Below are 25,716 nucleotides of genomic sequence, written 5' to 3'. Positions count from 1 at the left end.
CTTTTTGGATCAAGTAGTGAGTAACTATAACTGCAATGTGTTTTACTGGAATAGCTTAACACACTAAATTACATGAATAATAGGTGCGTTAGATTGATTAAAAACTGCTGGCGCTCCTGCATTAATATGTGATGACTTTTATATTTGATAAAACTAGACACAAAACGATGTAAATAGTGAGAAAGCAAAATCTACGTCATCCATCTGGGCTGCTCTGACTATTAAAACGAGCGCACCTGGGCCGTTGCCTGGCAACGTCACTGGGCTAGCGTTGCTCTCCTAGTGATACTATCGGTATGTCGGTTCGAAATAACAATATTTTAGGCTTCTTTTCGGGTAATTAACACATGCCACTGTGAGTAAAAGTATATATTTGTGGTTATTTATCGTGTGTAAGTGAGCAGTAACGTTGAGCGGCGTCATGGCTGGAGCAAGTGTCCGAGTTGAGCCTCCGTTTGTGGAGTTCATCGACGTGAGCGTCGGGCAAGTTTACCGGGTAACAGTGACTGCTCATAATGTGGGGAAAACATCCAGGAAAATAAGGATGGGGAAGCCTGTGTCGAAGGTAAGCTCAACTGAAGTGTACTTTTAATCTAAAATGTAGCCCCCAAACAAGTTTTATCAAGCAAACATAACTTAATTAATGATAACTACCAAATTAGCGTCCTAAACTTGCTAGAAATTAGCCTCATATGCTACATTTAGCTTCTTCTTCTTCTTGATAGCTCAACTACTGTTTAAATGTGTTAGTTTTATAACGGTAATATTATGTTGTTTTAAGGCCGACCTCAAATTGATGTTCTATTTAAAACAGGGTTGCCAAATAAAGCTTCTGTTCCGTATTAGGTTCTTTAGGTTAAGTAACAGACTTTATGCAACATTTAGTTCCGAAAGAGTTATTTGATTGGACAAGAGACATTCCACGAGTGCTAATATAATATAGGCCGTCGCTATGGATATGTTAAACATATCCATAGACCACTCTATACGCAGCACCCATTGGCCAGTTTAGATCACGTGATAGGTGCACCACTTGACTTAAAGTTCCGTCAGTTGTATTATTTTAGCTGTATTTTTTTTTTTTTTTTTTAGCTAGCCGCTACTCCTTTTATTTTAGCCCTAACCAAAAACATAACCCCTAAAATGTTTATTATTGTCTGAATGTATGTATGTTTGTATAAAAGGGGAATTTGCCTTGTTAATTATGTTAAAATGAAAAAATGTATATGTCAAAAGTGGGATTCTAACCCACGTTAGCGGAAAACACAGGCACATTGCGCTTGCGTTTAAAGTATCTCTCCACTCTTTCTATATTATACAGCAGTGGGAATTTTTTTTACTGTATTTATCAATCTGCTGTATGTTAGGCGTTGTAATAAACGAAATGTTTAAGTGTTGCCTGGCAATAGCCTTGTCCCGTCCAGTTGTGGACCTATTTGTTTTTGGTGGAACAAAATTAAATCATAATCTCATGTTAACTAAATTATGGCCTCTGTACAGGGGAAATAAATGTCTTCTGTTTTGTTTTATCGATCCATCAACACATTATATTTGAGTTATTTTCATGACTTAATGCAATTGGATTGCGTTATTCCATTGTTGTGTGTGTGAATGATCTAATTTTTGAAGCGTGTAATAGATACAGCTGAAACATTAAATAAATGTACAATTTTCAAGGTCAGTTTTTGATTATTATTATTAGATTTTATATTTATATATATATATATATTTTTTTTTCCCTGTAGTTGTTTAAGTTCACAGCATCAGGTCCAGCTGTGGGCGTGGCTCCTGGTTTGTCTGTGTCTGGCGTCCTGGAGTTCACTCCACAGGAAGAGTCTGAGGTCAGAGACTGCCTCGTGATTCATGTTGATGACGTGGACAAGTTGAAAATCCCACTGTTGGGGTAAAGCTACAGGACATGAGACAAAATGAAAAAAGCAATTCTAATAATTTATGACAGAGAAGGCACTGTATCAGTAACACTTTACAAATACTGAACACTCTTTTCTAGGATTCCCAGGACTTGTTCTCTCCTAATAGACCCAATATTAGACTTTGGCTGTATTGTCGCCAGTGGACAAATTATCACAAAAGATCATCCTATAACAAATGAAGGATCAGCATCAGGTAAATTGAGTCAACTAAATACGTTCAGCTGTTTAAGACCTAGCGCAGAACTTTATTCCTAAATTACATAAGAACAAATGTAATGTGTGAGTTTTTTCTTCAAAGGTGCCTTTCAAGTGCAGTTCTCTGGAGCTTCTTCACTCAGCCTTTCACCCCTTAGTGGAGTTATAGCAGCTGGCTCTACCCAGTGGCTGAAAGTGGAACTATGTGCAGACAGACTTTGTCTCATCGATGAAAAAGCTGAGTATGTTGGTCCTCATAACGTTTGTTCAACAAAATGTGAATGTCTGATGAAATTTGTTGAGTTCAAATTTAAAAAAAAAAAAAAAAACAATGTTTTCCAGGGTGAAGCTACAAAACCGCCCTCCTGTTGTTCTCAGTATCAGAGCAGAGATGGTGGACCAGTACCTTGAGGTCTTTGACCTACAGGTAAACTGAAATCCTAAAATTACCATGCACTTTCTTTGGTCTATGATGATGCAATACTGTCTCCTTTCTCAGGGGACTCCACTATCCTCTGTGTGGTTTGGACCTCTCTACTTCGGGACTTCATGCGTTAAAGAGGTGGTTTTAAAAAACAGCTCGCCCCAGTCGTGCGACTGGGTCTGCCTTTTGCAGGATGCTGCCGGGACAGAAGTGGTGAGTGACATCCGCCAGAGACTAAATGTTTAGCTGTGCGTAGAAAACAACAAGAGTGACTTTGATGAGTTTGTAGGGAACAGACCTCCAGAAGAGCACGAACGCCACCTTGTTGCAAAGAATGAAGAGGTGCGACGCAGCTACTTTTGAAACATCCCAGGTTTTGGCATGTTTTCCTAAACAGGGGAGACTGAGGCCTTACGGTACAGTCAGGGTAGCTGTACGTTTCAGCCCCGTCTGCAAAAGGTACTTTGTTTTAAAGTCTCTCAAAGGATTGTCTTTGAATTTGAATTTTATTCCGACAGTCTTCAGAAAACAGAACAAACAACAGTCAATATTATGGACTTGTCATATTGACAATTAATATTTTACTTTACAATATACACTACTAAACACATTTTTTCAATTTAATTTGAAATAATACAAAATATAGATTGGCAATATTTAAATTTATAATGTACTATCACAAGATATACATTTCATTAGGTATATATGATTTAAAAAGCTTTTGGTTTATGTTGGTGCTGTTTTATTTCACCCTTTCGACAGTTCCATAATTTAACACCTGCTGCTGTTATACTCTTCCTTTTCAGTCTTCTTGCATATTGCGCCTTGAAATGTATTTTCCTCTTAAATTATATTCCCTTTCTCTTTTTCGCAACCCTTTTGGTGCTGAACCTTTGCTTTCTATGTATAGTATTTGGACAGTTTTGAGTTGGATGATGTCTGGGAGTTTTATTCTTTAAATATAAAACCACCAGATTTAATCCATTTTAACGTTTTGTGCAACGTTTGGAACCTTTAATCAAATAAAAGCTTGCAATTCCTTGTTTTTCCCACTCTAAGAATATGATTTTAGTATGTATAAAAGTTACTATGTGATGTGTTTACAGCAGAGCCAGCCGACAGGACTACTGTCTATTCCTGCTTTTTGAATGTGTTGGAAGCAAAAATGGATTCAATCGTCAACATGGTACTCAATACTCACAATTTGAGCTTTTTACACGCTCATAAAGTTGTTTTGATTTAAACTTAAAGCATCATGGCTAAAATACTTTCAATTAATTTTCCACATCTTTAGCTAAAAGCAGTGCTGAGATGGCTGTGTCTGGCTCCGGGCTGCCTGTATCTTTGGTGCTGCAGCCTTCTGAAAGATTTCATTTCCCCAGCTGTAAGATCGGGCAACATACTGACCATGTGTGCGTTCTGAAGAACCTCTGCTCTCAACTTCCCGTCAGCTTCAGTTTTCGCAAACTAGCTCACTTCATCATCGAACCTTCCACAGGCACCATCGACCCCGGGCAATGTCAAGTAAGAGGAAATTGATTCTGCCTAGTTTCGTACCATCAAACCAAACAACAAAGTAGACTGTTTTCCTCTTGTTATTGTGTTTCCCAGGATGTAATCTTGTCCTTTAAAGCACGGCAGCTGGGGAACTTCCAGATGTGTTTGAAACTTGATATCCTTGGTTATGTGATTTCTGCTGAGGATCTGACTAAACTCAAGCTGTCCAACTTCCATACTGTGACACTTCATTTATCAGCTGTTTGTGAAAGTGGAACAACACAACCTGGGGGCCAAAGTGAGTATTAGGAGACCAAACCTTTGAGTCAAAGGCTAAACATTTAGCTACTAATGTTATTAAAGCTCACAAAGATCATAAATCACAAAGATTTGAAAGAAAATCAGTGAGTGCAAAGTGTTAGAAAGGGAATGTGTGAACTAGATAGCATCGTATGGTAGGGTGTAAGAAAAAATCTAATCAGCAATGTATCGTGGTGTATCACTGCGCGATTATCGTATCGACCTAAAAAATGTACAAATCAATTTTTTAAATTGTTTTGTAAATGAAAAACAACATTTAATTGCTGTAATATATGCATAGCACGTAAACGCCCAGCCACTAGGTGTCCGTGGACGACATCAGACTTTGTTAAACTACCTCAATTCATTTTAGCTGAGAAGTTGATTTCACTTCATTATCATAAAACATATTGTTGGGCACTTTATACATGTATGTGGTTACTTTTCAAAATAATTAATTTAGGAACTTATCAGAATCTGTTGTAGAAGCAAACATTTAACTTTTTTGAAAAATGCCATCTGGCAATTTAATAAACACACCACTTGTTTTTGATAATTGTACTTGAATTGCAGTTAGTTACCATTTACTTGTTCTTGCTAGTTTGAAGAAATGAAATGGATTGTATTTCACACTATTTTGTACTTGTAAATGTGAAATTTGTCATTTTTGATATTGAGATGTTTATCGTATTGTTTGGTGTTGGGATATTTCATATGGTGACATGCAAGTCATGTCTTGTATCATCCAGACCAGGATGAAGGATGAAGACCAGGAGGAGAGTAATGACAAAGCAAAAAAGTTGTAGACGAAAGAGTTTCAGAAAGCTTTAAGTTGGTTGCAGGAAGGAAAATGTCATTTTTGATCGATGTACCTATACTTTGTCCTTATGTGCTCCCTATGATTGTCACAGTGTTCGGCTACAAGAGAATGGCGTCACATGTCAGACTTTCTGACCTGGCTCACTGCAGAGGAATTTCTCGAGCTGCTGTCCTCAGTGCAGACAAAACCATGCTTCACAGGCACCAAAGGGCAAAGATTTCCAATGCAGAGGATGAGGAAGAGTTCCTGGCTTTTCCCAATGACAGAGCGTTAAGTATCAGGCCATCCTCTCCACACAGACAGTACAGGTACAGAAACACACATATTAGATCAAACGTAGGCTTGTCACTAATTTTACGTGTTTACATTCATGCCTCAGGACTATATTTACTGGTGTGAATCGATATTGTTACGTGGACATAGACTATGCTTTCACTGAAGACGAGAAGAAGCAGAGAAAGAGCCATCAACAGATTTACGCCGACTTCATGAAACAACTCGGACATACACGCAGACAAAGGCTCAATAAGAGGTTCTGGTTGTTTTTAAAATATTATTAACTTAATGCTAATGTTTGCTGCTGAATTTCAGTGTTTGAAGAACATGAACATTTTCATCACTGATTTTCAGACGAGAAGAGAAAGACGATGATGTAAACATCGGGCTCGTTCCTGCTCACGGACTTGTTCCACCTAAACTCAGCCTTCTTGACTTAAAAAGCAGTGGAATTGATGAAACGAAGCCAAAACTTTTACACGGTGTCCATGACAACCAACACAACATACCTCCAATGACTATATCTAACAGTCAGCAGGTTAGCATCCACTCACATGGATTTAAAATTGTGCTGTCAGCGAAAGTATGAAAGGGAAACCTTCGTCTGCTGTTTTTAACTCTTTGTAGTCTTTGCAGACTCCTGAGTTAGTGAAAGCAGTTCCCTCCACCTGCCAGGAGATGGCAGACTGCAGCAGGACTCTGACGCCTCAGGAGCTCTACAGAGTTGTCATTGGTTGGTCATTCCTGTTTATTTCACGCAATGTTTCCTGTATAGCACCTAAATCGACAAAGTCATATTAAGTTTATAAAACAAAAAAGCTGCATGTTGCATTTACTGGTTTATACATGCATGTTGAGCTTTGGCTTTAAAAAAATGTACACTACAGAGATACGGCAAAACTGTTTGGTTAATATCACCGATATCACATTTATGCTCATAGTGTGCAAGTAGACATTACCAGTGATGAATAAGTGTCACTAGTCAATAAACAAGTAAGCATTATATGCTAATAAAGTGGCGTGGAAAAGCAAATTCAGGTTTGCTATTGGCTTTTGAAAATATTACAACCAATCAAGGAGCTGGATTTGGTTATAATCCATCCTACTTCACTTGTAATTTACTAGTATTACTAGTAAAGCCAAATGATTCACTAGTAGTACTAGTAAACCTAATGCAAATGAATAGTCTACTAGTACTACTAGTGAGATTTTGAGTGTACTAGTAAACAAACATTGTGTTTATCTATTTGGCGCACTAGTGCACGAGTGGGCCTAACTAGTAAAGCAAAATTGCTACTAATAAACAATTTTGTGTTCCTAGTAGTACTAGTGACGCTTTGAGTTTTTACGAGTAACATTTTAAGACTGTAGTACCCTAACCCACAAAATTGGGTTTTATATTCTCGAAAAGCCTGAATTTGCTTTTGCCCGCCTATTTATTAGCATATAAGGCTTACTTGTAGTACTAGTAACACTTTTTACTTTACTAGTAACGTGTACTCAATACATCATTGAGTAGATGTGCTCCAAATTTGAATTGATGGTTGATATGGCTGATACCAAATCAAACGGCTTTGATAACATATCTTCACAATCCCAAGATATAATATTATATCCAGCAACGAACATCTGTAGATGTTTTTTGTGCGTTGTGTAGAGTTCTTAGGTTCTTTTAACCCATTAGGTCCCTCAGATGTGGACTTTGGAGACGTGTGTGTGCAGTCGCTGTGTGTTCGGAATCTGCTGGTGATGAATCCTCTATCAGTGCACGTGTGGGTGCAGCTGGATGTGGACCTTCCTGAGCTCCAAGGCTCCTCCCCCCTCTCGCACGTCTTGCCGCCACACTCTCAAAGCACCTTGTGCCTGACGTTTCAGAGCAACAAGCTGGGCCCTTTCTGCAGGTGTGTGGAAATCGGTTAAATACACCATAAGGACTTTGATTTACTCTTTACATTTGTTATTTAACTTAATTTTTTTTTTTCAGATCGTTCTCCTATTCTATTAACAACAAGCAACACCGTGGTCAGATTCTGGTGCAGGCCCAGGTTGTTCCTTTGACCCTAAAACTCTCCACTGACCTACTCGTACTCTGGCCCACCCCTGGTTTGCTTGCTGCATCTGGCTACAGGAGCTTTGTAACCCTGAGTAACCAGTTTAACCATCCAGCTGAGTTCACATGGCAACCAGTCCTAACAGAGAGAGGCATCCTGTTTTCTGTTCGACCAGCTACAGGTGACATACTCCAGTTCTGGTTCTTCAGTTCAAATATTGATTGTTCACTTGAACTGAAGCGGTGTCGTGATAAAAAACCTCCCCCCAGGTGTGGTGGAGCCGTACAGGGAGTTGGATTGTGAGGTGGTGTGGCATCCTTCTTTCTCCGCCCCCTCAGAGGGAGACTTTGACCTCTGCGTCAATGAAGGAAACAAGCAGCGCCTGCACTGCGTTGCTAAGGTCTGTTCATCAAAATGTAGACACGCAACTGATGGGAAGGAGTGCCTATACCTCATCCTAGCATTGATTCATAATCTGGTTCTAATCTTTTAAAAAATGCATTTAAATATGTTGATGATAGCCAGTATTATTGTACAAAGTGACAATATGCAACCATCTCAGGTATTTTCATATTGCATTTTATTTTAACTAGATTTTTTTTTCAGAAATTGAAAGTATTTTTTATTATTTATTTAATTCATTTGAGATGCATATCAATAAAACAAAGATTACCGAGAGAAAATAATCCAAAGTTGCCACTCAAAAGGAGCAGTCGGAAGTTCAAAGAATCCTGTCCCTCTTTCTTCATTTTATAGTGCTGTATTTACACAATTCATATCCACAAAACCAAAAAAATAAAACTGAGAAGCATAACACATAAATATATTATTGTTTGTGGTCTTTACAAAATAAAATACATAAAAGCAAACTGGAGAACTAGAATAACTAATAACGTATTAGCGTTTATGGTTGTACAAACCAAGATTAAAAACACAAAAGGCAAAATAAAAGTAAAGGTAACAAAGGTACGTTATCATTTAGGGTTGTGTACGTAAGGTTCATTTATTTTTGAAGGTCATTTTTATAAAAATTTTTTGAACTGTACCAAATTTTTACACACTTTAATATTATCGTCTAAACCATTCCATATATCCGCTCCACATCTACTAACACACCAACTTTTTTGAGTAGTTCGAGAGTACTTTTTTTTAGATTTTTATTGCCTCAGGTTGTACTTTACTTCTCTCGAACAAAACATTTGTTTCACTTTTTTCACTTTTACTAGTTCCCAAAATTTTATTAAGATTGTGTTGTTTTCATTTGAAAAATAATATAAATTATTGTTTTCCTCTTCCTGCACTGTATTGTGCAAAATAGATGAATTAATAAATAAAAGGTATTTTAAAAAAACCAAATAGAACTATGTAATTTTAAGACTTTTTAATATTTCTAGATGAAAGTATTTTTTTTTTCATTTTGTTATTGCTTGACATTTCAGGTGACCACATTTTTTTTTTCAGGCGACCAGACAAGGGGTCACGACCACAAGGTTGAAATACCTTGGTAAACCCACCTGAGCTTTACTGAAAATCATCAATGATGTTTTAAGGTACTTATTCTTTTGAATAAGTACCTTAAAATAAACGTAAACCTGAAGATTACTGAAGACATTAAGTGTATATTCAAACAGAAATACACTTTTTCTTGGCTTCTTTCTTTGTATATTTTCTTTGCTCTATTTTCCTGTTTTTATTATTTATTCATGGTCTTTCTCTGCTAAACTTTGATAACTGCTATGGTTATGTTTTTATAGCTTTCTTTGCTGTTTTACAATAGCTTTTTCCTCATGTCTTATTTCTGTGTATTGAACTGCTGCAGTAACGGCCAAAATGTCCCTGTTGTTCGACTAATAAAGTTATCTTTTGCAGCTTTGGACCAGAATACCTTTTATGTATGAGATGTGTTGCGTTTTTTGTAGGGCACTCATAACTGTCAAAAGACTCTCATTTCTAAGGTGTTGACAAATGTGTGTGTGTGTAAATCTTCTGATCTGATTGCAGGTTAGAGCCACCAGAGTTCAGTTGGCTGAGAAACACATCGTATTCAGATCAGTGCCTCTCAACATGCCTTCAGTCAGGACGGCAGTGTTACACAACACTGGGCAGAACCATGCGTACTACCAGGTGCTCTTCTTCACACAATTAGATGTGTTTTCACTTAATCTCTCCCACCAAGAAAAGCACTCATGGCGTGTATGTTTATGTTGAGCCAGGTTTTAGATGTGTGCCCCGTGCCGGGAATGGTGGTGAGTCCCTCTGAAGGCACTGTGCCCAGCAGAGGGCAGGCCTCACTACAGATCATCTATAACCCAGACTGTGTGGTCAAGTTTGATGCCAGAATTGAGGTTAGATGAACTCGTATAACGGACTAAGACTTGAGTCTGTGATGGACTTCAACACACAGTAAGTAACTATCTGTATTGCAGATTGCTCTGAGAAACATGAAGTCCATTGAGCTCAGAGTGGGAGGATCAGTGGAGCCCCCAAATATAGACATCAGTGTGGTGAGTGGTTTTCTTGCCATTGTGGTCCTTTTTTTTCCTTTGAGAATTAAAACCAGTCTATTGTTAATGATCATTAGCTAAAATGATGCATCAAGGAAGGAAAAGAAAACTATTGAAACTGATTATTTACATTAATTAAGGATTCATTATTTTATATTAATTGAAAGACTATAATGAATGACTATAATACACAGTAAACTCCAGGCTAAGCCCGTCAGCTGGTCTTATAACAATAGTTAAGCAAAGTGACCCCAATCAAATGACTTCTACTGCATTATTGAACATCAAAACAATAGAAAAGCCTCTATCTTTTGCACTGTAAAGTTTTCCTGAATTGCCAAAGTACTGGACTTAATATTACTTCTAATGTTTGTAAATGTTTTAAACAGTATAATCCGATAAAAATATTGGCTATCAGTCCAATATCAGAATCAGAAAATACTGTAATAAACCTCAAGGGGTAATTACAACAGCAAAGAGCGGCATATAAATGACAATAATTATACACATGCAGAAAAAGGAGCAAGACTACACAGAGAAAATGTGCAAAAGAAAGATAAGGTGCAAAATATAAAAAAAATAATAATAATGAATACAAATAAATAAAGCATATATACATATGTAAACATATTTTTTTTTTTAGGTCCATGGCAGGACCAGCTGTGGTGAAAAAAGTCCGATTATTTGAACCCTTTAATATGTATATCAGCATTTCCGCAAAAAATGAGCATGAGATTATATCGGCCTGCATCTAAAATCTCCAATATAATTTATATAATTTTTTTATTGAATTTATTAAGGTTATTTTTTAATTTCCATTCATTTTATTTTATTGTAGAATATGCTTATTTGTTATTAACCGATGGGTTACATACATTTTACACGTTAACAGTAGTCTTTTTTTTTTTTTTCATCCCTAATGTTGCTGACGATTGTTCTCTGTTTAAAAAAAAAAAAGTCTTGATCAAGTGATATTATTCAAACAGTCCACACTACAAAAAAGGACAATAAAATGTAAGTATCGGACATTATTCAAGGCAGAAGCATTGGTATCGTATCGCAGGCGTTGTATCGGGACACCCCTAATATTAAACAATTTGGTTTCCAGTGAAAAATTACTTTAAATTATTTGTAATAAATGTAGAACTGAGTGTTCATATCAGCACTTGCTTCCTCTCTGTCTCTCTTTTCAGTCTCGTTTCCAGTTCCACGGGGTGTATATTGGTTCTCAGCGTGTTATACCATTCACACTGACAAACCAATCATCAGCTCCAGCCCAGGTCACCTTTGACCTGTCTGAGCATGAAAACTTCACTCTCCGGCTCCCTCATCCGGCTACAGGTATGAACACAAACGATGGTACAGAACAGGCAGAATCGCAGCAGGTGTTTTGATAGTTTCTCATTCACATTTTTCTCAGCAGAGAGGAGAGCAGCACTCAGTGTTGTGGAGATCAGAGAATACCAGACAATGGAGTTATCTCTTGTCTTCTCGCCCACTGAGGTGAGATTTTGTCAATCTTAGTAAATTGGCTGTTTGTTCTCCGGTATTCCCCGTGTGCTTTTTGTGTAAACCCCAAAATAAACATCCACCATTGTTTTGCTGCAACTTTCTGTCCCCAACAAGTCACTTTGGCAGAGTTTTTTTAGGGCAAACGCAAGAATAAAACCAAAACACTTCTATGCGTCGTCTACGGAACTCCACATCCCACAATGCCATGCTCAAATCTCCTCCAGTCATGTCAATAAACGGAGTGTTTTCAGTGGAGATCAAAACAAACTTTTGTTTGATTTACGAGGCCTACACCATTGTCTTTATTTCATTAAAAATTGTACATAGCAGCATTAAAGACTAATAAAAAGTAATTAAAATGTAAGTACACCCCCAGGTTTCTTGTCATTGACATATAACACATAAATAAAATATTAAAGAAAGAAATATGAATATATAATACTATAGCCAGCTTGTAACCCATATAGGGCATTCACTCTGACATTTTATAACTAAAAACGCTAAATTTAAATACTCTGATTAGGAATGCTGTAATGTAGTTTATTGATCAGATATGTATTCAGCGGAAATAAGTGGTTTTAGAGTGTATTTACACTTTAAGAATAGCAGGGTTAAATTAATAGTTATTGTTCTGTTTTATCAAATTAAAATCAATGATCCATGTATGTTGTTTTCTCTTTCAGATTACCAGCTTTAACTTTGATCTACCCCTCATTGTTAATGGAGTAAAATACCTCTCTACCACTCAGTCCCTGTTACCTGCTTCTTCCTCATCGTCTACCTCTTCCTCGCCAGCAGCGGGCAGCAGGAAACACACGGCCAAGTCTGTTTCTTACTCTGTTACCACCGTTGCACATAAAACGCCCTCTGTGCAGGCTACAGGTGTGTGTGTGTGTGTGGGCGTGTGTATGGGTGCGTGTGTGTGTGTGCGTGTGTGTGCGTGTGCGTGTGTGCGTGTGTGTGTGTGTATTGAGATCTAAGCAGGTAAATGTAACGCCCGTCTCTTCCTTGTTGGGTTTGAATTGGATGAAGTTCTGTGTGCTCCACTGGAAATGTCTCCCTCCCATCTGCAGTTCAGTGTAGACCCACAGTATGACACCTACACAAAGGTAATGAGAAATATATGAATTGTCATTGGATTTAGTTTTTCTTCCGAGTTTTAAATTGATGAATTTTTTCCAACTACTGCAGAATGTCGACCTCAAAGCCGCGCACGAAGAGAGCGTGTGCTGGAAACTCATTACTGGTGATCACATCAGCTGGTGGTTTGACATCCACACACAAGCCTCACCAACACAGGATGGAAGAAAGCAGATGACGTGGACAGCCTCTCCATCCTCAGGCATTCTACGTCCAGGCCAGTCCATTACTGTATCGGTCACTGTCAAAACAGGTGAGCAATGATTGAATTTACAAACACAGGTGGAAAAAATTGATCTACAGTATTTACTTGGGAAATTAATGTTTTTTGTGTTGCAAATTATGAAAATTCTCCTGCCTCACCTTCCAATACTTAATTCTGGCTTTTTTTTGCATGTTTACAAATCAATTCTGCTTCACTTTATTTTTTTTATTTTTTTTAGCCTCTGAAGATGCGACCCAGCTGATAATCCCTCTGTATGTGGGAGAGGAGATTGGAGAGAAACAGGACCATCTTTACAGAGAGCTGTCCATCAACATGGCTCTACAACATCCGAGCATCACCATCCATCCTCCTCATATCCTCCTCACCCCAGTACCGCTGAATACCAGCATCAAGGCCTCCCTGGTTTTGATGGCTGCTGGATATTCAAGGTTGGATTTTGTGTACTTACAGCTGCAGATATGTTATGAATTATGTAATTTTTTTATACATTTGCAGAGGAACAAGTGTCTCAGCTGAAGTGGACGAAGTGGAAATGACAGACGGCACCAAAATAAATCCAGTTTTCGTTGTCTTTCCTCAGGGAAACACCATCCCTGCTCAGGACCAGGAAGAGGTACAGTCCTATATTCTGACAAGCTCACAATAGCATTGAGCGCCAGTTCTGCTTACCAAAAGAGAGCCACCACTTAAAATACCAAAATATCGTTTTGGTATTTTATGAAAACATTTGCCTGAAGGAGTGATTAGAACACAAAATTTCAATTTTTTTTCTTTCTTTAAATTGTCAGCAGAAGCCCAGTGACACTTCTCTGCTCTGCAATGTGACGTTCTGCTTGGACGTCCCCATGTCTCTGTGGACAACCATCACCTTCACTGATCACCTTAACAACAGGTAACATTATTAAAGGTGCAACAATATACCGTGCAACAAGATATTTTGAGATGTTAGAATGTCGTTATCGCAAAATCATTATCGCCTATCGTATCGTAACGTGATAATTATTTTGTAACGTTATGAATATACTAGCCTCTGAAGAAGACTGGCACTTGATAGTCAAAAAATGTAAGAGGATCCAAGTACATTTCCTGAAAAACTGTTGTATAAATAAATTAAACCTTAAGGTATTATAAATATTGTTAGTAATTGATCCCCAAACATGACTGCTACAATTTAGAACAGCACCTCCTAAATACAAACACTAGGGTTATTTTTAACATACATTAACAATTGATACAAAAATATTCTGACAGCAAAAGCTTTGCATTGTTGGACATGTGTGTCATTTAAAAACCTTTCCTGGTCAGCAGGGAGTGTGACAAGCATTCAGAAACAATTTTAAAACCCAAGCATTGTTTTGGAATTTGTGAACAAAACGTGTTGTTTTATTGGGTTTTTTAATGATCAAAAAAAGTTGAGGACCAACAAAACATTTCATTTAGGATATTTGCTTTGTGTTCATTCTAAACAGGTTTCACACGGTTTGATAAATAGGTTAATACTTATTTTGTCATTGTATGTGCTGTAGTAAGCTTTTAAATGGCAGTGTGAAATGTGTTGCTACAGAAGGTTGAAACACACGGTGGTAAAGTATTTATCAAGTTAGTTTAAATGTCTCATTTTCTGAATTTACAGGAAAAAGCAAGCTTTTGACTGCAGTGTTGTTGTGTGACATGACTTTTTTGTTGATAATATTTGAAAAGCTGTGCAGCGGGAATTTCAAAAACCCAGGATTAATTAATTGCATGTTTTCACATCCTTGTTTTTGTGTTTTTATGTTTTTCCCTAGGTTTAAAGCAAAGCTGTGTGCAATCACTGACAACTGTTTATTATCAGTGTGGCCCTACATGGCGCTGCACTACTCCGAGCAACAGATCGTTCTTGAGAAAGGTGGTTTAACAGTAGATAAAACTAAAAACATGAATACAAGTTAGCTCATTATTACCTGTTTATAACTGACGTTTGTATTTTAGGGCTCACAGATGTTGGCGCTCTCCTCCTGCGATGTCACACACCATTTCATGCCTCTGCCTCAGCCACATCCTCATCTGTATTTGAAATGAAAAGCTCGACAAATAGTACTTCTGGTCTGGAAAATATACAGAATGTGTGCATTATGGGGGGTTATTTTTAATAGAATTCTGTGATTTGACTTTCTTAGGCTCCACTGACAGTGAAAGTGAAAAAGTAAGCACGGACGCAGAGGACACAAATAATCGACTTCTTCCAAATGTTCTGGGCTACCCACAATTCCCTGCTGCCAACACGGAGGAAGGACGTTACCATCAAAGTGTACTAGTGTCTATGGAGAGGTGGTTTAGCCTTTTTGGATGGCCAGGTGGACCACACCTCATTACTATACCACATACACTTAGAAAGTAATGAGCATTTCTCTTATCTTCCTTGTGTCTGACGCAGGCTAATGCTTAAGAATCTCTAATTGTGTCACGTTTTCCTTTTTATGCAGAGTCAACGGCCTGAATAAAAATGCAAGGTACGAAACATAACATCTTACCTGATAAGCACAATGTATACTTGCTGAGTTTGCACCTGTGTAAGACAGCCAAGTGTTGTTGTGTAGGTCTGTGGTGGACATGCTGCATCACCTGACTGGTATACAGATTCCCGGTATCGCCCGCTGTCAGAACTTCTCCGCTGACTTGGATCGCCGCACAAACGAGCTGCTGCAGCAACACGAAGCAATGCTGACCTTCCTCAGGCAGGATTCACGCACACATGAACACACACCATCCCTTTAAATGAGTCTTTATGATGTGAAACACAGATTTGATTAAGAAGTAAAAGAAATGACACTTTAAAGACTTGGTTAATAAAGTGCAAATGTAACGTACATGGCATTACCTTGTCATGGTGTGTGCATGTCAGGGTTGGGGTTGATTAAAATTGTAATAGGCATAATTGATCATTACAATTGTGACAAATTTATAATTTTTATCGTAATTGCAAAATTATTTTTTTGTTGTAATCTCAATTTAATTGTAATGTAGTGTGTAGAGTAAGGATATAATAGTTTATTTAAATAGGGACAATACACAGAGTAACAATACTGTGAATGTACCTGATGATTTATCCAAAGAGTTTATAACTATTGCTAAATTCGATCTCTTGTCTCTATTTGGGCTTTTACATATGACATTATCATCAATGCACTAAAATGTAAATGTAAAGATGCTAAAACAATAGCATACAAGCACAAAAGCACATACAATCATCACAACAGGCCTGTAAGTGAACATGCATACCAAAATACATACATGAGATCGTCAGTAAGGCACTTTGGTCCCATGTGGACTGTTTTTAAGCACTATAGTTAAATTGTAATTGAACTTTAGTGATTGAGAAAATAATTGTAATTTACTTTCAGGGAGAAAACAATAAATGTAATTTAATTTTATCTGAAAAAGTGACGGTCACTGACTGTAATCGTAATTAAATTGTAATTGAATACGGATGATTGATGACGTCATGTTAATCAATGCATGTGATCTACCACAGGACCAAATAAACACAAATATTCATTAACTTGGTGAATTGGGGATTTAATACGTTTTTGTCCTCAGCGTGCAAGGTGCCCTCCTTTGTCACATCAGACCAGAGTACCTGCTCGACGTGCTTGAGTTTGAACACTGGCGCTCCCTGCAGGTAAAGACACATAAAATATCCACTTTTTTACCTTTGTGACTAACTTTTTTCATGCTTTTGCAAAACTTATTTTCCATGTTCTTATTAGTCCAAGGATGCAAAGCATGCTTTGGATTACGACTGTTTGGACTATGAGTCTTTAAGCAAACGGTCCTGGACTGATGTGCTTCTTCAAATATACAAGGTAAAATGATTCTGTTATAGTTGCATTCGTTTTGCATGTATGGGGCGCTGATTGTAAAGATGCACATGCTAAAATAAACAACAACTTTCTGCAACACTCGGCAACAAACCACAATTAAAAAAACACGAATTTCTTTGTTACTTTTGCGATAGCGCTCGTTGGCGTCAATGAGCTTTTATTTTGGCACTTCCAGTGAATTTGCTTATTAGCTAAATATTTAGTTTCACCTGTGACATTTAGATTTAACGTTTAACATTAAGGTTTAATATTTAAGATTTACATTTAAATTTAGGTTTAACATTAAGATTTACATTTAGATTAAAATGTAACACATAGATTTAATATTTAAAACATTGACATTCGTTTTTTACAAGATTTTTTTTTTAACAAATATTGCTGTATATTGGTTTGTTACTAAAGGTTGCATGCCAGATGCATGTGCTATGCTTAGCTCTACTTGTTAGCAGCAGCTGCTGTCAGAAACAGTCAATCCAAATGTTCACATGCTCAGGTTCTGGTGTTGTGTCGCGTGTCCGAGACAAGTACAAACCCAACGTTGGACCACAAGGATTCAGATGGGAACCTTCCAATCACTTCACAGCCCCTTACTAGTAACATCTATTCACTCCAAGAGCTCCAGTTGCTTTCATGGCTCAACGTGCACTATCAAAGCATGAGGAAGACCGTATGGGAAGCAGGTAGTTCATTTACACCAAAGATACATCTTTAAATTGAAGCTACTTTATATATATTTATATATATAAATATATGTGTGTGTGTTGCGAACTAAAACTTTAAGCTGCCCAGAATTATTTAGACTTTTACAGTGAAATCTATTGCCACTTTTTTTTTTTTTTTTTAGTGCACTACATTTTTAGACCACAGAAACAAACTTCTTTGTGTATTTCACAATACTTGGATTTCTCATTAACCACATGACATTGTTTGTCCCAAACTGGCAACTGCAGCTGTTTGTCACAGATTCCTATGACAAGTAAAAGTAATATTTCCAGTTATTCTCTGCTGGTCTACAGGTGGCGTCCCCGCAGCACGCTGGATAGTGAACTTTGACTTGGACTTGACTGATGGACTCGTGCTCGCTGCTCTGCTTGCTGCCTACTGCCCTTATCTGGTGTGTGTATGTGTGTGTGTGTCCTTAGACCAAAGATTTCCAACCTTTTTGGTGTTGTGACCCTATTTTGATATCACAAATTTCTTCCGACCCCAGAGACTGTTTTTTTTTTTCTAGAATTAGATTTTGTTTGTGACAAAATGCCCACTCAATTATTTCTATACTGCATTTAATTTGAACTAGATTTATTCCTGAAAAAGTATAGGGACCTCCCAGCCACGTGACCCCGAGTGTGAGCCATTTTGAGAGTCAATGACTGAGCGGAACGTCATGTCGTCGCACTGTTTATCATCCGAAAAAGCTAATTACAAGAGGAAGATGAAGGACTTTTGGTTTTAGAATCAAAATTTTTTGTTTGTTCATCCCTTTTTTACCCTGATGAAGAAATATGCCTTGAATTTGAAAAATGGAATTCAAATAACCACTCGTATTTTGTTTTTCAATTTCCTTTTCTGAACAGAAATATCAATGACCAAAACATAAACTGACTTACAGGTAGTGACTCTGTAGCTAACTGATCTGTTCCACGTCTCTCTTCTCTGCTTTTTATTCTGTTTCTAGCTAATGTTGGTAGGGTTTTTTTTCACTGCTACAAAAAAAATTAAAAGGAAAAGTAGTCAACCATACACCGTTAGAACTGTGACAAAATGCACAATCTTTTTATCATAAAGGGTGACAGCTAAACGTTTGATTAACAATTGATTTTATGTTTAAATAATAAAAAAAATAAAAAAATGGTAAAATTGGGAGCCTGATGTGTCCGGCTAACGCTATGTTGAATTTTTGATACTGCACGCAAACATTGCGGATTTCTATGGTAACAGTGAATTTATAACATTAAATCCCGAACTCACAGAGAAATCATTCCTTTAGCCTTCGAGGGGACCAATGACCTGATCCAAAATTAAGACTGTAAAGCCGTGTGTGTTGAGTTCGACGCCAAACACCACCATCAGGGTTTTGCCTGTTTATTTCCACCAGCCACTTGCTTCTCCGTTTTGTTTCTTTTGGGATACGGTATAAAGATGTTCCTTTAGTAGGATCACGAATATGATTGCATTCAACAGCACACCATTGGTCCGGTGTGATATCGAATACTTGTAGATCGTCCAAATGGCGTGACGTCACGCAGGATGTCCCTAGAGAATGCGGTAGTTTGATTTTGTGTGTGATGTTAATTTGAAAAAGAATGTTTTTTTTTTTTCAATTAAAAAATAAATTGTAATTTTTTTTTTTAAATTACTAGACATGGCACGCGACCCCATTTTATTTCAAGGCGACCCAACATGGACTCACAACCCCAAGGTTAAAAAACACTGCTTAAGACCATCCTTAGTTGCAGTAATATATTGATGTGATGATGATACATTTAGTTCTGAATCAGAGTTTTGTTTTACAAAGCCCTGTTGTGTGGATATAATGGACTGTAACATATATTATTACTAAGGCTTTGTTCTTGTCTTTAAATGCTGTCTAATGTGTCACATTCTGCATTAGATTGAAAGCCACTTCCAGAGGATGTACACCACAGCCAGCTCTCTGGAGAAAATCCTACACAATAACATCATTGTGACTCAGGCCTTAACTGCTCTTGGTCTCAACATTAATATCCAGGTAAATACAGTGGAAGATGATCTGTGGTGTCTCACAGACTGATGAATAACAGGGATTAGTTTATGGTACTTCATCACCATCACCAGACATTGCCATGATATGTTCAATGGGTGATTTAATTCAAATTAAGTAAGATAAAATTAAACTGATATATTTAATGTCACTGCTTTATTGTGGTCACTAAAACCAACCTCGTTGTATCTCCATTGCTGATTGTGTGTGTCGTGATTAGCCCACAGACCTGTCGGACCCCAATCCAGTGCAAATCCTAATCCTCTGTGCACATCTATATGAGAGGCTGCCCCAGTATCTGCCCATAGACAGCATTAGCCTATCAGGAGGCCTCCACAGCACTCTCAGCAAGAAGGTAGGACACATTCAGCAATACTTAGATCACACAGGTAAATTTCAAAGAGAAAACACACTGAAAAGAAAGGATCGAACATTTCTGTCTGAACTTACAGGTGCGTCTAAAAAACCCGTCCTCCAAGCCCGTCGGGTACCATGCGTTGATTTTCGGCGTGGACGCTCATCTTTTCTCCCTCCCTGATGGAGCTACAGTCAAGATCACTCCCAAGTATGCACAGCACACTCTGATATTATAAACATCAAAAAGTTGATCAAACCAAAGCCAACAGAATGTCATTTATTTACATTGATTTCAAAGGTTTTGGCTGACTCCGTCTCAGCTGGAAATTAAAAAAAAAAAATCCTTGATCATGGACGGGGCTTTTAGAGCAGTTATTACATGCACAGTCTATACTAACAAACCTCCAAATTTATGCTACGCTAACTAGCTACTTAATACTCACTATATCTTTCTATTCACTATTCTTGCAATCCAACACACTTGTACAGGGCCATAATGTTAGACTTATTGAATCTTTTCAAAGATCAATTAGAAACTAGTGCTTTGTTTTTACAGATCAACGTCAGAAGTCACAGTTAACTTCCGCTGCTCCTTCCTGCAGCCCAAGGAAGCGACTCTTTTGCTCATCTCCAGCCTTGCTTTTGTCCACCGCTGTGCCACACTCGCCTTCAATTTGAAAACAGATGTGAATCATATCAAACCCACAGTAAGTGTAATACACTGAGGGGCTGAACTCACAATCCACCTCAAAATAATATGCAAAGTTTGACTTCAGCTGTGTAAAGTTTGTAAAAGCCAGAATCTCAGCCTCAGTGTTTATTTTTTTTTTTTTTTCTTGTTTTTGTTCAGAAAACCTTGAAGTGCAAATCCCCGTGCTACCAACTACAAACGATTCAGCTTCCAATAAGTAACACCTTTAATGAAGAGGCTACTTTCAGGTGGGAAACTGAAATGATTTGCATTGTTTTGTTTTTATTCTAATGGTTCCACAAATGACCGATAAATTGTCCTGGCCAACAGTCCGAAGGCAAACATTTATTTTTTTTATTAAATAATGTAGATTTTCACTAAAAGGAAGGAATGCAGTATTCTCTAATGTGTTTATGTGTGTGTGTTTGACTTTAGGGTGGTACTGGTGGAGTCTACATCCAACCCACTGGAGCCTGATAGCATTGTCCAACAGGCCAAGTAAGACCTACATGTTGTTATTCTGCATGCAAAACATGCTCTTCGACTACAAACTTACAATGTTAATGTTTAGTTTTTTTTAAAATCAAAGATTATATGCTCGGAAAAAAAAATGTAAAAGGTTAAAATTCTCAAAAATGTCTTTTGATCTCCATTGTAAACATGTATTTATGGACATTTATAGAAAATTGCATTGTGGGAGGTGGAGTCCTGTGAGGGATGCATAGAAGTGTTTTTACTCCATTCATTCTTACAGTGATTTCTTGTTTCTTTGCCAGACAGTGATTGGAATGGCTAATATTGCCTGTAATATCACCTCACCAGAAATTCAGTTTTGGCCGGATTCAGATCTTTCTGTCAAATTAAACATCCACCTTTTTTTTTTTTTTTTTTTTTTTTTTGCAACAACTTTCAGCCTGTAAAAAAACAGAAATGTGTTTGGAAGTCACTTTGGCAGAGTTTTTGGTGGCAAACACAAGAAATCCCAGTAAGAATGTAATGCATCTACAGAACTCCACATCCCACAATGCATTGGGCAAAATCGAGTGTTTACAGTGGAGCTCAAAATAAACTTTTGAGTGACAAACCTTTTACATCAAATGATCCTTAATTTATTAATCTACGAGGCATACATTTTAAAATCTGATAAAAACGTATTGTCTCCAGCTACAGTTGCAGTTTTTTTTTTTGGCAGTTTGTTGTTTTGAAAGCAGAAAACATACTAATATTTGTTCAGTAGTGTACGATGAACGCAGAGTCATGATTGACAGAGCATATTACCAGAAATGTAGTTTCATAGACTTGTTTACTTCTGTTTCCTTTTCAGAACAGAGATAATCCCTTCAGATAATATCTGTGCAGGTGAGTTACCAGGTGGGAAGCAGCTTCCACACTAAGTCAACATGAGTAGCTAATGTTCAATATTGTTAAACTACATTTGTCTTGTAACTATAGACAAAGAGGACTGTGAGTTCCTGAGTAAACTGAGGACTGTTTGTCTCGGGCCTGGTCAAGCAGACACTCTTGGAATCAACTACATGCCATTCTATCCAGGAACCAAATACTGCTCTGTGCTGCTGGTTTGCCCTCAGGTAGATACAGTAGCTGTGAGTGAATTAATGTGTGTGTAACAAAAACATACAGTATTGTTAATATTGTAATGGACTTATGTATGTACCTTTCAAGCCATATGTATTAACTTGTTTGTATCGGGAAGAATTAAACATTGCTAATACAATTATATCTTGAATATGACATATTTCTCAATCATTGTGTGTCTGTTTAGGTGGGAGATATGGTGTATATGATTAAAGCCACGTCAGAGCTGCCTCTTCCATCTCCTCTCAGTGCAAACCCGAGCACTATCGAGTTCCCTGCCAAGAACTCAAGTAGGACTTCTACCATATCAATGTTCTAAATAAGTGAGAATGTGACTGCGTACTTTAAAGTAGGACTTCAGTACTTCAGGACTTCAATGAAAAGATCGTCTTTTCATTAATGCCTCATAATTACATTTTAACAGCTTTTAATAGTTTCCTATTACTTTGAAATTCCTGCAGTGTTATATTTTAAAACCAAGTACTATAATCTTTCACATGACAGAAAAATATTCTGAGCTGCCTCTAAAAAACTACCACATTAGATAAATATTAATCACCTGTGTGCTTTTAATTTGAATAATTACAAATGTTGCAAATAAAGTAAACAAGTATCATAAGTAATTTAAGGATTTATTTCTGACTCCCATTTGTCACATAGATGTCAAATAGACCCGCATGCATACGGAAATATATCTGCTCTTTGATATATTGAATAATATTAATGTTGCACCTTGTCAAAAAAGTTAGGACTGGAAGATTGAATTGAAATAGACAAAGGAGCCTTGCTAAAACAATAATTTGAATTATTTCAGTTTATTAGCTAACATCTGACATTAGTGTTGGCCATTTTGGTTTTTTTTTGTTCTGTATCGCTTGGATGTATTGTTGTTAATGAGTGCTCGTCAATGGTTTATTTTGTTGTTGTTGAAAGTAGACAGAGTAGTGATGTTCATCTATTATATTTGTTGTGATTGTGCACCAACAGACAGAGCCATATGTCTACAGTGCCAACTGGGACAGGTTTGTGAAGAAGTCTTTAGAGTGCCCGGCGTCAATCTGCAGTGGGAGGAAGCTCTCGCTGTGTGGGGTCAGCAGCGCATGAGTGCAGAGGAACACGGCCGACGCATGCTGACGCGCACTTTGCATAGCAGCAGCGTTAGAGCGACAACAGCCTGGCAGAAGCTCCGCAGACAAATGGTACACACATTGTGTGGAGATGAGTGTCTATGTTTATGCAGCACAAATGCTGGAGAAATCCCTCTTAGTTCAGCAGACATGATTGCTTTCCCTTTAACTTGATGGCTTCTATTGTTGTAAATGTGTTGTTTTGTCTCCTGTGTGATCCAGCTTTTGGAAGGTGTTGCGTTTAAAAAGGTGGAATACGATGTCGAAGTGTCTTTGCCACAATATTTCACCTTGCCCAGCACGGTCACAATCCCAATACAAAACAACGCTCACGCACTAACGGAGAGTTCTGCAGGTGAAGTGAATGTTTCTGATTCAAGAAGTTCATCTTGTTTTTATGTTCCTTTGTGGATCCTGTGTAATCACCATTTGTTTTGCTTCTTTTCTCAAATCGACTGTGGCTCAGTCGACGTCCCTTTGCGGTTCCAGGCAAATACGTTGGGCACATTTGAGTGCAAGGTGGTCCTTAGTTCCTGGTTTGATACCAGGGTCTACCTGTTAGAGGCACGTGTCATCCCACAGGTAAAAGTCTGAAACCAAGTAGCCATAATATGAAGTAGAATATTAAATACACATGAGAGTCCGAAGTCATCCAGGAAATTTAGAAAAGGAATCTGGAGCTAGAGCTCATGTAACTGGCATGCCTAGAAAACTCTAAATATTTTATAGTTTATATTGAGATTTATACCTTTTTGTTTGTCGATTGAATCTGTAAAAATGTAAAACTTCACTTTGCCTTTTTATCTTTCATTAACACTACACACACCACTGATAAGTCAGCCACTTGGGTGCAGTGCTTTAAGTGATACTCATCAAAAAAAGATTGAAATTTATGATTTTTTTTTTTTTTTTAAGTTTTGTCTTCTTCCCTGTGACAATGCATAACACAACAGGTTTCTGTTGATATGGTTAGTACCGGTATGCACAAGCATACAAATAGGAAGGTAAAGATAGTTATTTTATTCATGTATTTATTTTTAAGTTAAAAAAATCAATAAAACATAAATAAATAAATAGGAAAACACAAAAATAGACTAATCAGTCAATCAATATTTATTTATAAAAGTGCTTTTCATACAAAAAGAATGCATCTTAAAGTGATAAAGTCAAAAATTATTTCAAAAACATTTGCATCCTAACATCTTGGTGTGTGTGTGTATGTTTAGCTGAACTTGAACATTTTTCTTTGTTGTTTTTGGCTTTCCACACAGACGATGTCGACAAACTGACACCAGTATCAGTGAGTGTGGCCACGACGCCCTAGAACTGGAAAAATGAACATGTACTGGGAGTTCAGTTTCTGCTGGCTAAAGAGGACTGGGGCTGACTTACTTCTGAATGCATTCTGATTGATTGGAAATTTCTCTTACCTCATGTTTTTCCACTTCTTTTCACAGAATTTTCTCAGGAGAATGAATAAATTTCAGTTTCAGAATTAACTGAAACTTTCCCAGAGCGGACTCTGTGGTACAGGTGACATATTTCTAAACAGGCTTGAGGTCTTTGGACAGGAATTAACTTGTCTTCAGTGTATTCTCCAGTGAAACAACTGCAAATCAGTCATGTTGTTACAGGTTTAGCATTCAGGTGCCTCATTTATAAAACATTGCATAGGATCCATATTCAAAGTGTACGTACTGCACCAAAAAATATGTATTCTGATTTATAATTCCGTGCACACACCCTTCCCCTTTTATAAATCACAGTCCACCAAGAAACCCGTGTTTACGTTATGTCACAGAATTAGAACTTTATATTTTGCATTTTAGATAGTTTTTGGGCTATATGTTTGACACCACTGACTGATTTTTGCTGTTTAAGCCCTTTTTTAATTTCCAAGGACTGTGCTGTAATATACGTCCCAGAGACTCATAATGCTTTCAAGTCTATCGTTAATATCAAAGCCTGGTTTCCAACGGTCCTGCTATTATGTTTTATGGTTAGAGCTAAGACATTGACATGTTTTAAATTTCCAATAAAATAAATGAAAGTGGTCAGAAGAATCCAAAACGTAGTGTGTGTCAGATTAATTGAGTGTAATTGCGATAATAATTCCTTGACCGCTGTGCAATCTTTTCCAGCTGAGGGTCCGTGAACGTTACACCATTCTGCAGAAATGGCAGGTACGCGCATGCGCAGTGTCCATGTTTGTAATCAACCTTCCAGACTGACAGCCCGTTAGCTGCTGCTGCTGCTCACCGGCAATGAGACAGCAAACACGGCCGTGACAAAATAAACCCGGATGGATTTTACCTGGAACTGTTGTCACTACATAAAAGGATTTTATGTACAGTGAGTGATCTGTTGAAAACGGACACTTATTGTCGTGAAGTGGACTCGGTGTGTTACGGCGGTAGGGGACGGAGGGTCCGGGAAAGAGCTCGACATCCACCGTCCAGCAAA

The 25,716-nt window shown here is 37.6% G+C and overlaps 1 protein-coding gene across 9 annotated transcripts; it reads left to right on the top strand.

Moving 5' to 3' along the window:
• Positions 1 to 204: 204 nt before the first annotated feature.
• LOC114478229 (cilia- and flagella-associated protein 47-like) lies at positions 205 to 25,188 on the top strand. 9 transcript variants are annotated; one of them, XM_028471168.1, is made up of 51 exons: positions 205 to 294; positions 398 to 565; positions 1,746 to 1,903; positions 2,012 to 2,127; positions 2,233 to 2,371; positions 2,472 to 2,556; positions 2,629 to 2,766; positions 2,843 to 3,012; positions 3,660 to 3,739; positions 3,848 to 4,077; positions 4,165 to 4,348; positions 5,262 to 5,478; positions 5,550 to 5,702; positions 5,801 to 5,984; positions 6,074 to 6,179; positions 7,131 to 7,347; positions 7,431 to 7,678; positions 7,767 to 7,897; positions 9,499 to 9,621; positions 9,711 to 9,842; positions 9,924 to 10,001; positions 11,195 to 11,342; positions 11,422 to 11,504; positions 12,197 to 12,395; positions 12,546 to 12,622; positions 12,705 to 12,906; positions 13,097 to 13,307; positions 13,375 to 13,492; positions 13,668 to 13,771; positions 14,667 to 14,767; positions 14,851 to 14,964; positions 15,039 to 15,255; positions 15,345 to 15,371; positions 15,459 to 15,596; positions 16,459 to 16,540; positions 16,629 to 16,724; positions 17,236 to 17,422; positions 17,738 to 17,856; positions 19,354 to 19,470; positions 19,703 to 19,837; positions 19,935 to 20,047; positions 20,396 to 20,546; positions 20,690 to 20,778; positions 20,966 to 21,028; positions 21,855 to 21,889; positions 21,983 to 22,119; positions 22,314 to 22,416; positions 23,114 to 23,325; positions 23,476 to 23,608; positions 23,720 to 23,835; positions 24,525 to 25,188. In XM_028471168.1, exons 2-51 carry the CDS (start codon positions 422 to 424, stop codon positions 24,540 to 24,542), a joined length of 6,678 nt encoding a protein of 2,225 aa, XP_028326969.1. In that variant the 5' UTR covers positions 205 to 294; positions 398 to 421; the 3' UTR covers positions 24,543 to 25,188. The 9 variants fall into 9 exon arrangements, with proteins under 9 accessions (XP_028326969.1, XP_028326997.1, XP_028327030.1 ...); XM_028471196.1 differs by having other exon boundaries at positions 247 to 565; positions 6,083 to 6,179; XM_028471229.1 differs by having other exon boundaries at positions 247 to 565; positions 11,425 to 11,504; positions 17,759 to 17,856.
• The last annotated feature ends 528 nt before the right edge of the window (positions 25,189 to 25,716 follow it).

This window comes from Gouania willdenowi, chromosome 2, assembly GCF_900634775.1.
Source record: "Gouania willdenowi chromosome 2, fGouWil2.1, whole genome shotgun sequence".
NCBI lineage: Eukaryota > Metazoa > Chordata > Actinopteri > Blenniiformes > Gobiesocidae > Gouania > Gouania willdenowi.
Note: the sequence above shows the minus strand (reverse complement) of the source record. Positions and strands in the feature narration are given on the sequence as shown.